We start from the raw sequence: 17,852 nt of genomic DNA, 5'->3' as shown, positions 1-17,852 counted from the left end.
GTTGAGATTATTTAATATGGCCCCTTTAGTGGTTGAGTTTGACACCCCTGGTGTAAACTGTCACTGTGTGAAGGGCCTATATCACGGAAAACTGTATTTTCCTCACTTTGTTTGAAATAAGAGTTTGATGTAGTGTGTAAACGTAGTTTTAAACATGTCTCTCTCCAGTCCATACAGTCCATATGTGGAAACAAAGCTGCAGAAGCAGCTCCTTCTGGATTAGCCATTTCTGTGAAGTCACAAAACACCAACGCTTTTAAATATATAACCACCTATTCAGTCTACAGACGTTTAGCCCTACCCACTAAAGCTAAAACTATAAGGCTGCTTTTTAAATAAAGCAGCCAGTCAGAGCAGAGGTTGTTTACATATCAGTCTTAAAGGCACAGAAACAAAAACAGCCTTTTTAATTCTAAGCGATAAAGAGAGGTTGGAAACCGGTCAGGCAAAAAAGAATTATGACTGGTTTTGATATATAATATGGGCCCTTTAAGGTGTCTGAATTGTTGTAAATGATTCTATATGAGGCATACTTCCTCTGTGAGGCTTTAGCATCTGTCTGTATTATATTTTGGTCTATTTCTTTAATATATTTCATTCCTTTTTTGAATTTTTACTTTTTGCTGACTAAAATCTGCCATTTGCCTTTTTGTAAATTGACTCTGGTGTCAGTTTACCTCCTTGTTTGTTGTGTTATTGCCTAAAGTTTCCTTCTGTGAAAAATGCCACTGTAATTGTTGTGGAAGTGTCACCAAGCCTTAGTCTTAATTTGTCTCTGCTTATCATCACAGCGGATTTTGGCGTGTCTGCGAAAAACACCAAAACTCTACAAAGAAGAGACTCTTTCATTGGGACTCCGTATTGGTAAGTGCACTCACCCACCCACATGGCTAGTTCTGAGCATTAACAGTGGTTTCTGTGATGGACAGTAAATGAGAGATGCTTGGAGGAGACTGAGGGCCGATGTTTCCATCAGAAAAGAGATGATTTTACATACACTGTGTGTTCAAAAGTACCCAGAGAGACCGTTTAATGGGTAAATTCAGTTACTTTGTCATCTGTTGCTGACACGGGCATTCAGTTGCACATGCACAGCTTGTATAGTCTCCATAGAAAAGCATTGACCAATAGAATGGGACGCTCTGAAGCAGCTGCACACATGACCAATGCCAAATGTCGACTAGAGGGGTATAAACCCCCCCCAGCATTGGGCTGTGGAGCAGTGGAACTGTGCTCTCTGGAGTGATGGAGCTCCATCCAGTACCTTTGGGATGAGCTGGAGTGACCCAGAACTGATCATCCAACATCAGTACCTGACCTCACTAATGCTCTTGTGGCTGAATGCAATCAGATCCTCACAGCAATGTTCCAGCATCTAGTGTAAAGCCTCCCCAGATGAGTAGAGGCTGTTACTGCAGCAAAGGGGAACAAACTCCCTTGATTTCTGAAGAAACGCTGGATAAGCAGGTGTCTACAAACTTTTGGACATATAGTGCTGGTTTCCCAGACAGGGATTAAGCCTAGTCTTGGACTGAATTGCAGTGCCAACAGTGAGTCACCACTGGAAATAATTTTTAGTCTAGAATTAGACTTAACCTAGGCTAATTACACAGTAAGAGAAACAGCCTGTTTAATTGTTAGGGATAAAGAGAGGCTGGAAAATGGTCATGTAAAAATAAATTGTGACTGTTTTTAGGACATAAAACCACACAAACACGCAGAAAATGGCCCCTTTAATAGCTCCGTACAGGCTGGACGCTAACCGTAGAGGTGTTCGTTTGTCAGTCAAAGATCAAATTCAGACTCTCCCATGGCTGTCAGTGCAGAATTCGCTCACTGAACTCCAGACATACTCATATCTTCTCATTTCTCTGATAATGATTGACTTGAGATCTCGTAAAAAGCCACGTGGCTCAGGGCCTGAACTCCCATCCGCTGTGCCGACACTGCCGCCTGATATACTGCAGCTGTGAAGGCCTTAATCTGCCTATTTAAATAACGAAAACTCTCATAGAAGTAAAGCATGATATGACACGCCTTCCAAGACTGCAGTTAAAGCAGTACTTTGGGTTAAAAAAAATAAATAAATAAATGTGGGTTCTGACACTGTATGACAAACTGTTATCTATAAACATGGACAAAAACATGTTTCGTAGCTAAAAACAATAGAAGCTGCATATTGAAGGCTCAATTTTGTCCATACCTTTGTTTATTTTCATAGATATCAGTATGTCCTACTGTGTCCAACACATAAACATGTCTGTTTGGGGACACTTAAAGGGGAATTTCACTGATTTTTGAAAATTTCAGCCTAGTTCAGTTGCTGAGGTGCAGATTCATTCAGAGTGGGTTTTAAAAAAAATGGTTCATTGTAGAGAAACTCACCAACTCAGACTGGTAGTGATGGGAACCAGGGGTCGTGATGTCTGTAACACAAATGTAACCATTTTATTTGCTATACAAAATGACCACTGAACCTACTTGAGTTTTTATATGTAACGTTGTTGTTAAAATGGTGAAAAACTACAACACCCTGTATGCCTCTCTGCCATGAATGAATTTGAAAAGACCAAAACTTGATTTCAGAACCGTGTCTCAGATGTCAGGCAGCACATTCATAACTATTTTGTGTAATAACTGTCTGTGCTGTAGCTTTTAAAGGGCAGTAAACTCTTCAGATGTCTGGTTCCTATTACCACCACTGTGAACAATTCTGACTCGGTCAGTGTCTCGGTCAGTAGAAAAGAAGATTTCACATCAGACCACTCTGAATGACTTTGTTTATATTTGAATGATGTAATTAGGCAGAAATTTTTAAAAATTAGTGCAATTCCCCTTTAATTGAAAATAGTTTGAGCCAAGTGTGTTTAGGAACACAGTTTGCACAGCGCTAATTGGTGGGATATACACCAATCAGGCATAACATTATGACCACCTCCTTGTTTCTACGCTCATTGTCCATTTTATCAGCTCCACTTACTATATAGGTGCACTTTGTAGTTCTAGAAAACACAGTTTGCACAGCGGAACAGTAGGAACACAGTTTGCACAGCGCTAATTGGTGGGATATACACCAATCAGGCATAACATTATGACCACCTCCTTGTTTCTACGCTCATTGTCCATTTTATCAGCTCCACTTACTATATAGGTGCACTTTGTAGTTCTACTGTTACAGACTGTAGTCCATCTGTTTCTCTGCATACTTTGTTAGCCCCCTTTTACCCTGTTCTTCAGTGGTCAGGACCCCCATGGACCCTAACAGAGCAGGTACTGTTTGGGTGGTGGATCATTCTCAGCACTGCAGTAACACTGACGTGGTGGTGGTGTGTTAGTGTGTGTTGCGCTGGACTGAGTGGATCAGACACAGCAGTGCTGCTTGAGTTTTTAAATACTGTGTCCACTCACTGTCCACTCTATTAGACACTCCTACCTCGTCAGTCCACCTTGTAGATGTAAAGTCAGAGACGATAGCTCATCTGCTGCTGCACATTTTGTGTTGGTCATCCTCTAGTCCTTCATCAGTGGTCACAGGACGCTGCCCACAGGACGCTGTTGGCTGCATATTTTTGGTTGCTGGACTGCTGGACTGAGGTGTTTAAAAACTCCAGCAGCACTGCTGTGTCTGATCCACTTGTACCAGGACAACACACACTAACACACCACCACCATGCCAGTGTCACTGCAGTGCTGAGAATGATCCACCACCCAAATAGTACCTGCTCTGTGAGGGTCCATGGGGGTCCTGACCACTGAAGAACAGGGTAAAAGGGGGCTAACAAAGTATGCAGAGAAACAGATGGACTACAGTCTGTAACTGTAGAACTACAAAGTGCACCTATATAGTAAGTGGAGCTGATAAAATGGACAATGAGCGTAGAAACAAGGAGGTGGTCGTAATGTTACGCCTGATCGGTTTACGCTTCTGTTCTAGCCTCATAGCTTCAGTCACCAGACATTTGGAATAAGATAAACAGATAAAGAGCTTACAGGCCCATTGCTGTTCTTTATCTGATTGAATTAGTTGCGTTATTTGAGCTGTCATCCTGTTCATTTGTTGAAGTGACTCAGTGAGTCAGTATCTGTGTCCATGTCTGAGTGGAGAATGTGTCCACGTGTCCTTGAATCTTCCTGTGCTTCTGAATATTCAAGTGTAATCATTGACCAGTGGTTCTTGCATAATCCTATCTGGAATTCCTCTACTGGTCCAAAGAGCTTTCTCACCTTTGGACCAGTGAATAATGGATCGGATTGAAAGGAGCACAGCTTGTATGGAGGATAAAACAGAGACTGAAATGACTTCAAATATTAAATCTTCTGCTTAAAGAGCTTAAAACCTGTAATCAGCATAAAAAGTATTTGCCCCCTCCTGATTTCTTCTATTTTTACAGATTTGTCACACAGTTTTTAAATCATTTCAAAGTTTTGTAACCCCTATATCGCCCGTGTGAAAAAGTAATTGCCCCCTAAACTTATAACTGGAGATCAGTCTTTCGCATCACGGTGGAGGAATGTTGGCCCGAATTGCTTTGCAGAATTGCTTTTATTCGGCCACATTGGAGGGTTTTTGAGCTTGAAGTCCTGCCACAGCATCCCAGTGCCCTTTTGGCTTTTTTTCAGCGATTCAGAGATGGACTTGCTCATGCTTAGGATTGTTATCTTGCTGCATAACCCAGATGCCAGACCTTTTAGCCTACTTCACATTGAGTGCATTTACATGCACTTAATAATCTGATAACTGCAAAAAATCTTATTTTGTCAGTAATCCAGTCAGTGCATTTACATGCACTTGAGCAATCAGATAATGGGGAAACTCCAGGTCTACATGAGCCAGACAGTAATCAGATTTCAGCTTTACAATCAGCCAGTAAACTCACAGAAGAAGACATGACGTAAACGTTTTCATCAAGCCACTTTACCTAAAATATGAATATACATCATCTAGAAGATGAAGAATATTTAAATCCTTCATTTTGTTAAGCATGTATTTGGTTTCAGCGTCGCTCCAAAAGCGTTTTGCTGCGTCTCGCGGCAACACTGCTTATTTCCGGTACCGCAGTCTGTTTTGCACATGCGCAGACTGAGAATTGCGAAAGAAATCAGAGTAAGAGTTCACATGCACTGAGAAATCTGATTACTGAGCTAAAATCCATCCTCTCTATTGGATTTCTAGACCTTTCTCCGATCTAAGAAATCAGAGTGTGCTGTTTACATGACCTTTTGAATAATCAGATAAGTGCAGAAATCCGATTATGATCGGATAATTAAGTGCATGTAAACGCACTCATTTCTGGAAAGGTTCTGTTTAAGTGATTAAGTGTGATGGTGTTTAATAACTTGTTTAATAAATAAAAACGATCATTTAAAAGCTATTTTGTTCACCTCAGAGATGCTCTTTCAGTGATTTATCGTAATCCCTGGTGACCAGCCCCGTAGCTGGTGTTCTAGTCATTTTACAAGGTTTTATTTGGCATCTTTTCAAACGTATTTAGTGTCTGAAGTTCGCTTCTTTAGTTTTTGCTCTGCAGCTACGAGGCTAATGTAGCTAACAAGTCATGAAGGCTCAACTAATGATACCCCACCAATTAGCATCATGCAGACTCTGCTTGTAACCTCTAATAGACTTGCTCATATGGTTTCTGACACTGTATGACACACTGTTATCTATAAAACTGGACAGAAGTATTTTTGTGCCTGTCTCTGCAGGATGGCTCCTGAAGTCGTCATGTGTGAGACCATAAAAGATGCTCCGTATGACTATACCGCGGATATCTGGTCACTGGGGATCACGCTGATTGAGCTGGCGCAGATGGAGCCCCCCCACCACGAGCTCAACCCAATGAGGGTCCTGCTGAAAATTGCCAAGTCCGACCCACCCACACTGGAACAGCCTTCTAAGTGGTAAGCCACCTAACCTCCAGGGCTCTAAGACCCCGCTGTGTTTGACACGACAGTTCGCTCTTTGGAGCAATGAAGAAGAACCAATTTCACTGGTTGCTTCTTTTAAAGAAATATTTTTGTGAATGAGATGCACCTGTTTAACGTTTAAAAATCATTTAAAAATTCTATACCAATTAAATGTTTTCCCCAGAACTGTACATCCAAGCCAAGGAGCCTTTATTTTTAGAAGTGTATCTGCGCTCCATTGTGGTTAGCCTTGCATTGCTAGCTTGGCTTCAAAAATCATATTGTGACAGGTGAAAACATCTTATGTTTACTCAATATATCTCATTTCTTACTTCAAGGTTATTGTTAGAATAAGTTTATTCTATGTGCTTATAGAGGTTTTTAATTATACCTCATTAAAAATGGTATTTTTAAGGCATTTTATCTGGAGAAAGTGTCACTTGGCAGATATATTTACTTGTTTCAAGCATTATTTCTTAAATTAAGTAAAATGATCTGCCAATAGAATAAAACACTTTCCCTACATAGAATTTTAAAGTTGTTGTTCCATCCTTGCACAATGTTGCTTCTAGGCAACAAACATATTTCAGACATATAAAAAAAAAAAAAAGGTTTGAAATAAGAGAGAGCCCAACAAGCGAGAGAGTGGAAAAGTACACACGTTTTATTAGTTTATTCAAGCTCAAAATCACGTCATTGTGAAGTGAAGACAATGAGTTTGTTAACCTGAGGCAACATTGTGCAATAGAGGTTTAAGCAACCCCTGATCAGTGTTAAAACCCAACTCTTCTGTTTCTAGTGTCGCTTTTAAGTATTGAAAACGTCAGTTTGAATGTAAGAAGCAATGAAAGTGGAACCTTTGCTTGTGTAAGAGTTTGCCATGCTGGCAAAACACTTGTCCTGAATATTTGTGTCTGCTTTTAATCCTAAGTGTTTCTTTTTATAAGAACTCGGGGGCTTTACCTGCTCTTTTCGGCTAATGTGCCAACACTGTGTGTGTTTAAGGTCGATGGACTTTAAGGATTTCCTAAGAAAATGTTTGGATAAGAATCCTGAGACTCGTCCGACGGCCGCGCAGCTTCTGGAGGTGAGCGAGAGGGTTTATGTATGACGCCTTTCAGCCTTTAATACAGCTTTAATCCATTAAAGTGTTTGAATGTAATGGTCAGTCACGTCCACATTCCAGCTCTAACTAGCTGATAAAGCTAGTAGCAGAAATGTGAATAAACAGGAGTCTGCTCGAGACGGGCAGTCACTGCTTCCTGTTTGGGTTGGAGGACGGAAGGAATGATGGTAATTTGCATTCTTTCTTCCTTTGGGGATCTTTACCGACTCCGCCTCTGGACCTCGAGCTGCGCTTCATGTGGAGATTCATACATGGACAGAGCCTGATGAACCCAGTGACCTTTACGTGCCAGGCTTTAGTGCTTGGGCCTTAACATTTAAAGTGATATTCTGATGAAAAGTTTAATTTAGACAGTATTTTTCTTAGAATATACCAACCAATCAGGTGCCTCTGTGGTTGGTTGGCTATTTTCGTTCACCTCCGAGTGTAGCTGAAGTGTGAAAATGTGTTGGAGAAGACTTGAATTGACTGTCGTCCTCCTACTGTAATGATACTGTGGTGCCATAGGAACACAGAAGAACTGGCCAGAGACAAATTAGAAGAAAACAAAAATAAGTGAATTAATTTAGAGAAGTTTAGGGCACATAATCATTTCTCATCATAGATGAGGATGAGTTCAGTTCAGTTTGCTTGCAGTTACACCGATCAGGCATAACATTATGACCACCTCCTTGTTTCTACGCTCATTGTCCATTTTATCAGCTCCACTTACTATATAGGTGCACTTTGTAGTTCTACTCCAGCAGCACTGCTGTGTCTGATCCACTCGTATCAGCACAACACACACTAACACACCACCACCACCACGTCAGTGTTACTGCAGTGCTGAGAATGATCCACCACCCAAATAGTACCTGCTCTGTGAGGGTCCATGGGGGTCCTGACCACTGAAGAACAGGGTAAAAGGGGGCTAACAAAGTATGCAGAGAAACAGATGGACCACAGTCTGTAACTGTAGAACTACAAAGTGCACCTATATAGTAAGTGGAGCTGATAAAATGGACAATGAGCGTAGAAACAAGGAGGTGGTCATGATGTTATGCCTGATCGGAGTATTTCCATATTTAAAATGTCATTTTGCCCCCTTGGAGTTATAAGGTTCTATCTGTGCTTTGAGCAGTTTTGAGATATTGAGCCTCAAAGATTTTGGATTCCAAATAGCAGAACTGATATGTGGAAAACATCTCTTTCATACATGACATTGACAGACACCCTGAATGTATTCTAAAAGTATATCAGAATCCTATTGTAATTTGGAACAGGTCAAATGCAGACAGAACCTTCTTATCCTAAGAACTCACTTTCTGCTTGGAATTATAAGGTTCTATCTGGCAAAATATGAAAAGAAGCAACGAATTTCAAGAAACTCAAACAGCAATTTGTTTTAAAACATAAAATTAGTGTCTGTGTATTAAAGTTAAATGTAACACTTTCTATGACATTTTTGTGGCATTTATTTTTATTATTTGTTAATTTTTATAACGTTTTATTTCTCATTTTAGGATAAATCATCTTTTTCTTATTCAAAAAAGCATATCAGATTAAGTATGAAGGTCAGTGCTAAATGTTTTGTCCAGTGCAGAGGTCAGTTTTAGGTAGGAGCCATTAGTTTAAGTTTCCTTTAGATTAGACAGCAACCAGCTGCTGTAATAAACTGTCCCAGCAGCTGCATGTGGCAGGTCACTGTAAAGTCAGTGTGAGGTTTTGTTGTATATCAGAAATTTGACTCTAATCCAAAATGTCTTTCTTTGGCAGAAAGAAGAAAAAGAAAAGATGGATGAAAATTAATGTTTATGTTGTAATTAAGACCCTATCAATTCAGACGTTCACTATTTAATTACCTTTAAGGCTTAATATTTATAAAATCTAAGACAATGAGTTTTTAAAATGAGTTTTAACTGCAGGAAGACAGGCAGAGTTCCAGCAACATGTTTTCATTCATATTCATTCATTCATTAAGTTATATAAACTTTTCCTGCAGTCACTGAGCAGTGCAGCCACATGACAGAAGCATGTGGCACCTGATCAGCACCTGATTGGTCCTCTTATGTGTATTCGAAGTGCTGATTGGCTCGCAGATAGAACCTCAGAACTAATTTAGGGTTTGACTTTGGAGATTTTTTGTTTTCTAGATAAAAAAAAAATCCAAAAATGCACAGAACTACAAATAAATCACCTCATATAATGTTAAGAAGTTGTCACAGAATAAGAATAATGTGAAAAACTCAATTTTGACAATGTCAGATTAGAATTATAATTCAGAGGGGACAATGTATTAATGTGATTTGGAGCTGGATGTGCTTGTGTGGCAGATGTGTTTTCAGTAGCTTTGTATTTTAGAAAAAAAAAAAGTGTTTGCAGATGCCAAATATGATTATGTAAACTTCAGGAATAATTCACAAAAGAATATCTGACACTCGTTGAAAGCGATAGACACAAGTCTTATACCTACAGTGTGCAGACGTCTACCATCTGTTAACCTGCCCCTGAGTTGTTTGACCCCAGTCTGTCTATCAAAACCTCCACCTTTACAGCAGCACATGCAGAACACCTGCTCTACGTTCTGCTCTTTCATGGCTCAGTACACACAGTCCATCCTGACCAGCATGCCAGCCTCAGGGTGGTGGAGCCTTAAAGTGGTAGTTTGACCAAAAATTAAACGCTTTATCACAAAAATATTCAATGAAGCGAGATATTTTTGGCTCTTTAGTTTTGCTATTTCTGTAACAAGTGATTCAAGCTGATCTAGGCCAGTTAGCTTCACATAAACTGCATGACTTAATCAACAGCTATGTTGAGTTGGTCTGTGGTTTCTTATCTATAAAACCTGACAAAAGTACATCACATAGCTAAAAACAGCAGCAGCAGCTGCCTTCTGTCTGAATATTAAATGCCTTTTGTCCATTTTTATTGATATCATACAACTTTTATGTTGCTTATTAGCTACAGGGATGGATTACTGACTAGGTCAGTACTAACTACTGACTACCTGAGCCTCAGAAGGGTGGAGGTTTCAAACCACATGGCCTACAGCAGCTCATAGACTCAGGAAATTCCACTGCAGATGTACAAATTAGGTGATTGAGTAACTTTTGAATGACTTCATAAAATAAATACATAAATAGATTTTATCATAAACCTTAGTCCATGCGCTGCCCACTGAACTCTGGGCCATCAACAGGTCCAGGAAACACCTTTGCACTTATAAAATACATAACAACACTTTTAGCCCCGTCACAAATAACTTGGCAATAAGTAAAAGTCCCGAACACCACAAAAATGGCAAAAGTGCCGAAATATTACTGTGCAAGAAAATAGGCCAACTTGTTAAATTGTATACTTTAATTGAATATAGTAAACGAAATCAAAATTTGACCGAAAACAAGAAAAGGTGTTTGGTTTGCAGTCAGAGGTTCTGTGTGTCGGTTCTCATTTTTAAGAGCGTAACAGAGTTGATGCTGATAGCCTTTTAGTATGTAGAATAGAACTGATCATGGATCGTAAGTGTTGGAAACTAGGGATGGGCATTTCAAGTAAATTTGAGGTTTGAATTTGTCAGACATTATTTCAGGGTCTTATTCACCAGTTATGGGAAGAGGGATTGTGAGATCGGCCACAGGCTGGGACAGTTAGCAGCAGTAATGTGGTCACTGTACTGGACTGTAGTGGTGAAGGGGGAACTGAGCCATAAGGCAAAGTCTACATCCTGACCCTCACCTGTGGTCATGAGCTGTGGGTAATGACCGAAAGAGTGAGATCACGAATATAAGTGGCAGAAATGAGTTTTCTTCGCAGGGTGGTGGGCTACACTCTGCTTGACAGGGTGAAGAGCTCAGTCATCCGGGAGGAGCTCAGAGTAGAGCCGCGACAGTTGAGGTGGTTTGGGAATCGGCCTACTGAGGTCGTCCTAGGACCCACTGGAGAGATTATATCTCCAAGTTGCCCTGGGCGCGGCTCGGTGTCCCCCAGAAAGAGCTAGAGGAAGTTGCAGGAGACAGGAGCGTCTGGGATTCTCTGCTCTCCCAACTGCTACCACAACCCTATCTGGATTAAGCAGTTAAAGATGATGAGGCATTATTCAAAATATCGTCTAGTTATTAAAAAAAGTGTGTAAAAAAATATTGAAAAAGGGCTACAAGCTACCGGATGCATCAGGAGACAATGACCAGAGAAAGTGACACCACTACTACTTTACTATGCTAAACTCATGCCCAGACCACAATTCCATCGTAGGTGGCTTGAAATATACACCAAGAAATTTATCTAATCTAATGTAAATCTATAGTCTTTAAGAGACTCATGCTAATTGTCTCTTTTCACCTCAGCTAACACTACTAGCTTAATGGCACCATATTTCACCTCAAACATTTTAGTGGAAAAGCAGTTCGGTTGGTGAATAGTTAGTAAGCCAATACCAGACCTGATCAGTTCACTAAACCATGTTGAAAGTTTTATTCTTTTATATCCATACAGGTAGAATGTGAGTTTGAGCTTGATGTTTATTAGCAATTTCCTGTGACACTTCTTATGTGCTATTGCTGCTCTTTGTAGTGTCTGCTTCCCTGCAGCAGAGACCCTCTGACGGCACAGGGCTTCTCTTCCGGTGTGTAGTAGAATTAGCCGACTGCAGTGATCTTTCTAGGCTAGCCCAACTGTCCGTTAAACACAGGCTCTTCCCTTCCCTCTGGAGGAGTATCCGAGGGTTTCAGTCATGTGATTTTTCTGTTGTGGCTGTCATATTTGGGTCAGAATTTCTGGATTCGCTGCTCCGCACATTGTAATTAGAGATGAAAGGTGGCTAAAATTACTCACCTGACTTTGGAAGAGAAACATTGTTACCTCGACAAAGTCAATAAAAAAGGCTGCGATTCTTATACAGTTTCCCTGAACTCCTGGTCCCACTTAAACTGGCAGAAAAGCTACCAAATTTGTGTTTTCCTGACATATTTATCTCATAAACAGCCCCTTCCCCTATTCTGGAGAGTCTCTCAAAGCATTTAAAAGCACAGAAGCCCACCGGCTCCTCACGTCAGGGTGGGTAAAGGATCCCATGATGTTGCATGAAGAGGAGAAAAAACTGTCATCATAGGAAGGAAACAACATCAGCTAATTAACAGAGAACAATTTTAGCTTTCAGATAACTTTAGCTGATGTTAACAGCCGAGAGGTGAACAGTCGTCCCCCTAACGGAGCTGCAGACAGCCGGTATAACTTCACTCTCTGTTTCTGGAGATTTAAATGATGTTTGAATGGAGAAACAAACGTTAAATATTAGACTGAATGTCGTGGGTCTGAAAACTACGTTTGCTAGATCAGTTAATGCAGAGTTCAGCTCCAGTCCTGCAACCCCTGCACTGCATAATTGTGGTTTCCCTGGTTAAAATACCTGATATTATTAGCTAATTAATCGGTCCCACTTTATATTAAGTGTCTCTAATAACTGTGTAGTTACATGGGAACAACATATGCGACAACAATGTAACTACTAATGATTTAGTCACTGTTACCGATGAATTACAGAAGTCCACCTTATGTAATTACACATGTATCGACTTCAGGTTTGCCTAATGTAATTACACAAATGTATCTTAATAGTTGTAACAGCTTGTTCTCTCTCATGCAATTACACAAGGGTAATAACACGTTATTAAATTTGTAATCAGACTGGAACAGCATTTTTTAAAGTTTTTTTTTTTTTCAGCTGTAAAGGAAAATGTCTAATAACGTACATTAAGACATGAGATGTAATTTTAGGACATTAATTAAATTTGTTGCATTTCCCCCAAATCATTGTCTACATTACCACTCCTTTATTACACAGTACCTACATACCAACTGCACAGGAACTGTCCACTTATTTTAAAGTGTAACTTTAACACTACACTACAGGAAAGTTCCCGTGTAGAAGATACACTTGTGTAATTACATTAAGCAAAACTGAAGTTGATACACGTGTAATTACATAGGCTGTACTTCTGTAATCTGTCTAACATTGACTAAATCATCAGTAGTTAGTGTTGTTGCACATGTTATTAATGTGTAACTACACAGTTATTAGAGACACTTAATATAAAGTGGGACCAGTTGATCCCTTCTTGAGCTGAACGAGGTGTGAACAGCAGATAAAAACACTAAACTATGCAGTGCAGGGGCTCCAAGCCTGGAGTTTGAAAACACGGAATTAAAGGTCTGTGTGTCTCTCGTCGTTCTCTGCTTCTTTACGGTTTTCCTTTACAGTTATTACAACCAACTGCACAGCAAATTGAAGGCCTCATGCAGATTCCGTCCTCAAAATGGTGGCAACTATACATTGTGACGTCATGCGAAACGTGGGAATAGAGCTCAGACGTCTCGTGGTCCTTGTGAGAATGTATAACGTTAGAGACAAGCTAATTTGCATATCGAAAAGCCTTATTTACTATTTGATTTCTAAAACATTTATGACTATATTTAAACATTCAAACGTTCTGATTCATCTCTGCTTGCTTCTAAGCAAAAAGCAAAGAAAGAAAAGGAAGCAAAAGCAGGGGGCCTCCAAAAACACTTCATGAGACTGTGATCTCTCCCCATTTAGTTCTATTAGGTTACATTCAGTGATAAGAATAAGATCTTGAGGAAAGCGAAAGTAAAAAGCTGTATTTTAAAATTACTAAGTGAAGATGTGTGATGTGTGTTGTGGGTTTGCGTTCCGGAGTTGAGCACATCACCTCACACACTCAGCTAAAAGTGCGCTGTAGACGACAGGATGTTTGCGTGAGAAACCGGGTTAGCAGTGCAGACTCTGAGGCTTGAGGCTTTCATCTGAATCTGCAGTTAAGCTTTGGAAGGGTGTGCAGGAAGTGTCAGTGCGGCTGCCCTCAGCGGCAACACAGAATGTTCATACTATTTATTGCCCCAAAGTGTGAGAAATGGCAAGCAGGTCAAAGTTTGAGTTTTGTTTCCAAGCAGAAATTAAGATTTTACATACTCGTTTACATTGAGCGCCTATTAGAAACACACACCTCGTTCCTGGATTCAGTTATTCCCGAAACAAACCCGATCTGAATCCGATACCTCCCAGATCGGATCCGGCACCTCGTTCACATATTAAATCCATTTATCTCTAGAGGTGACGCTTACTTGCTTGTGCTATTCATTAACTATTTAAGAACCTCATTAATGCTCATTAGTCGTAAGAGCTACTGTTATGGGTAAAGCTCACGTTGAGCTCCATCTGATGAACTTTTTCCCCTCCCCCCCTCCCCCCCATCGGCCTACTAGATCCATCACTGCTCAGTGTTCTGAGACCTTATCATTTACAAATTAAGCCTTATCTGCACTCATTGGCCATTTTATCAGAAACACATGCCTTATAGGTCCGGTTTGTAGGTTTACAGTTACAGGCTGTAGCCCATCTGCTGATACACAGGTTATCACTTTCCTCTTCCCTATGCATCAGTGGCAAAGGACCACCATAGAGCCACAAGTGACCAGATATTGTTTGGTTGGTGGTAGGGGTGGGCGATATGAACACAAATGCAAATCACATATTTTGGACTGTTTGGGCGATAATGCTATAAAAGTATCAAACTAAATGTGAATGAATGTATACTAGTAACAATATTAAGAATAAAACAGCACCACAGTAATAATAATTATTAATGCTGTTCCTAGTACTATTATTTCTTGCCATTATTATTATTATTATTATTATTATTATTATTATTATTATTGTAATTTTTATAACCTCTTCAAGTTAAAAAATAATACTAAGTCTGCCCCAAGACATTTTGGACAATTCTATGCTTCCAACTTTGTGTGACAGTTTAGGGAAGAACCTTTTCTGTTCCAGCATGACTGAGCCCCACTGCACAAAGCAAGGTCCATAAAGGCCTGGCTGGCCCTCACAGAGCCCTGACCTCAACCCCATCAAACACTTTGGGATGAACTAGAATGGAGATTGTGAGCCAGGCCCTCTCGTCCAACATCATTGTCTGACTGAAATCTTGTAGAAAGCTTCTCAGAAGAGTGGAAGCTGTTGTAGCTGCAAAGGGGGGACCAACTCCATATCAATGCCTATGCATTTAAAATGGGATTCATAAAAGCTCCTGTGGGTGTAATGTGTAGGTGTCCCAATACTTTTGTCCATATAGTGTATTTATGTATTGTAATGGGCTATGTGACTCACCACAGCGGGGCAGTTTTGTCTAAAGCACCCTTTTGTTAAGTTAATAAGCGTTACTTAAGCTGTTTATAGCATTGTTTATCTGACGGCACTGGTTAATTATTTTTTGGGCTTATCTCAGGATCCACGCTGGCAAAATTCACATCATGAGAAAACATCATACTGGTGGTCACTTCCGTGCCAGTATGTCTCACACCTCTAGTTTGTGGTCTGTTCTCAGCCAGCAGTGGAACTGACATGGTAGTGTGTGGTGCTTATATGAGTGAATCAGTCTGAGAATGGAGCTTTTTATTTTTTCAGCTTGTACGCTGGATGCAGTGTGGCAGAGCGCCAGTTCACAAGCTCTGTGTTAAACCTCTTATTGACCAGGGTATATTTTGGTTTGTCCATCTGAATTTACATGACCAACCCGTAAGGCAAATTACTCAGTAACTGCATGAAATAACTAAATTTTTATTTTATTTATTCATTTATTTTTTGTAAAAGCTCCCCTCAGATTAACAGAACATGTGTTTTATGATCACACATATTGCTATATGCTTACAATTTACTGCTGAAAGCCAAAAATCTTAGACGCTCTTTGTATTTTTTTATAAAAATAATTTTTACAGAGCAGATCACTGAAGAGACGCCATCTGTTTATAGTTTATAGCCCAGATTTGTGGAAAAATGGGTCGACTTTCACTAGACAAAAAATTGAGTTCAGCTTCTTTTATTACAAGGGTTTAAAATTACATCACCCATCTGTTTGGAGAGAAGACAGTTACAGCTCTCATACCACACCCAGCTTTAGAATGTAGCTTATGAAATATGAAAGTTATGAAGAATATGACAAAGTGCGTTTTGGGACCACCGGTGGTCCCAAGGAGTTGAAAAGGTTCATTTTCCCGATTAAAGCTTAAGACAACTGTATATAGGATATAATTAAAATTGCAGCTCTTGCCATTTGAAAACTGCACTCTTTCAAATTATGATTTTGATCTAAAAACTATTAATTGTTCAGCCTTAGTCAGCGGTGCTCCTGTGGTGGTCCTGTGGTGGACGGGTTAGAAGGGGGCTGATAAATTGTACAGCAAAAGATGGTTTACAGTCTGTAATTACAAACTTAAAGATGTGGGCTTAGCAAACGAAGATGAAATCTAATGTCAGTGTTGCTCGGATCAAGAACACAACAGTGGGGAGCTGCTACAGCAAACACTAACAAAAACAAACAAACAAACAAACAAATAAATAAATGAAATGATGAGCCTTGTCGGACTCTTCTTGCGTGTTCCCCAACTAATTCAGCTAGCAGGTCAGCATGAACCATTTAATGTGCTTGCTCTGACCCGTGGCTACGTGCCGTCTGCTTCATTTCTCTTTCTCCATTCATTCTCACACGCTTCAGAGGCTCCATCAGCTTAACTGGAGTCACTGGAGAAGTTAATTGATATTGCTGGCACTGTCCGCTCGCTTGGGGCTCCACTGGGTCCCATTATGTTCCAGTCACTCTCACAGCCTTACCTTCACCAGCTGGGACAATTCAATTAGCCGGGGTGCAAAGAGGCTGAATAATGGATGAAGCTGCAGGTTTTTTTCACTCTCTATCACACTTCTGCTTTCTCCATGTTTGTGTTAGTGCTCTGACACTACCTGTGTACCAACCAAGACTTGTTTTTGTTTTGTTTTTTTTGTTTTTTTTGCCCCACCCCCCCACACCATGGGCTAATTCTGACGTTCTCCTCCACACAAGTTTTATTTGTTACAGTTGAAAGAAGTAGCACTACCAACACTCGCTAAAATGGTGTGCGTGCGCTGCCGTGACTCGGGCCTGAAATTCTAATTTAAAAGTCAGAGGCATCAGATGGTTTTTCAGACCACGTCTTTACGTATTAACCTCACACGCATAGAGCCAAAAAGAAGGTCTGGCTCCATGTTTAGGTCTCAGTTACAAAGTCAACATTGTACTGATGAAGATATGGTGACGGTGGTAGATCATGAAGTGTTTCGAGCAGTTGATAATGAAACACTTAAACAGTCTTCCTTCCACGCTGGATCCATTTCTGTTCGCATATTACCCTAACTGGTCTACAGAGGACGCCGTATCCTCTGCCGTTCACCTCTCACCAACCCACCTGGACAGCAAAGGCAATTATGTAAGAATGTTGTTCATAGACTTCGGCCCAGTCCCATTTCTTCTTTTTACCCCTACCCTTGTTTTCGAGTGTCACCCTAAACCCTTGGAACAGAGTTACAAGGGGTAGTGGTTGAAATCTTGCCCTGTGAAATGGGACCCTGAAATAAAAAATGAAAAAAAAAAAAAAAACATTATTTCATTAACAGCTACTAGCGCTGCTCTGTAGGCGACCCGGCCCATCTTCAGTGATAGCAGAGGAGGGTGAAGTTCAGCTCCTCACTGCTGGGCTTTAGTTACATTTAGGGAATCATAAGCTTTCAAAGAAGGGGGACAATTATTTATTATCACCCACCGCCAATTCATTAGTGATAAGAAGCTGAGGTCAGATATTCACCAGGTTCTTGTTCGAATTTTCCTGTTCCACCTTAAATGGTGCAGCAGTTACATTCTGGCACTTCAGGCTTCAGAACTGCTGGATTATTTAAGGTGGAATGGGAAATTTAGCTAGCTAGCTACCGAGACATTAGCATGCTATTAGC

At 40.3% G+C, this 17,852-nt stretch overlaps 1 protein-coding gene across 1 annotated transcript in view; it reads left to right on the top strand.

Moving 5' to 3' along the window:
* Window positions 1-17,852, top strand: part of stk10 (serine/threonine kinase 10) — a 103,619-nt gene that overhangs the window by 51,300 nt on the left and 34,467 nt on the right. Inside the window, exons 5-7 of the mRNA XM_036587651.1 lie at window positions 792-864; window positions 5,707-5,901; window positions 6,913-6,994. Coding sequence (XP_036443544.1) covers window positions 792-864; window positions 5,707-5,901; window positions 6,913-6,994 — 350 coding nt within the window. The remainder of the gene's footprint in view (window positions 1-791; window positions 865-5,706; window positions 5,902-6,912; window positions 6,995-17,852) is intronic.

This window comes from Colossoma macropomum, unplaced genomic scaffold, assembly GCF_904425465.1.
Source record: "Colossoma macropomum unplaced genomic scaffold, Colossoma_macropomum, whole genome shotgun sequence".
In the NCBI taxonomy this organism is placed as follows: Eukaryota; Metazoa; Chordata; class Actinopteri; order Characiformes; family Serrasalmidae; genus Colossoma; species Colossoma macropomum.
This window is presented reverse-complemented; position numbering and strand designations above follow the sequence as displayed.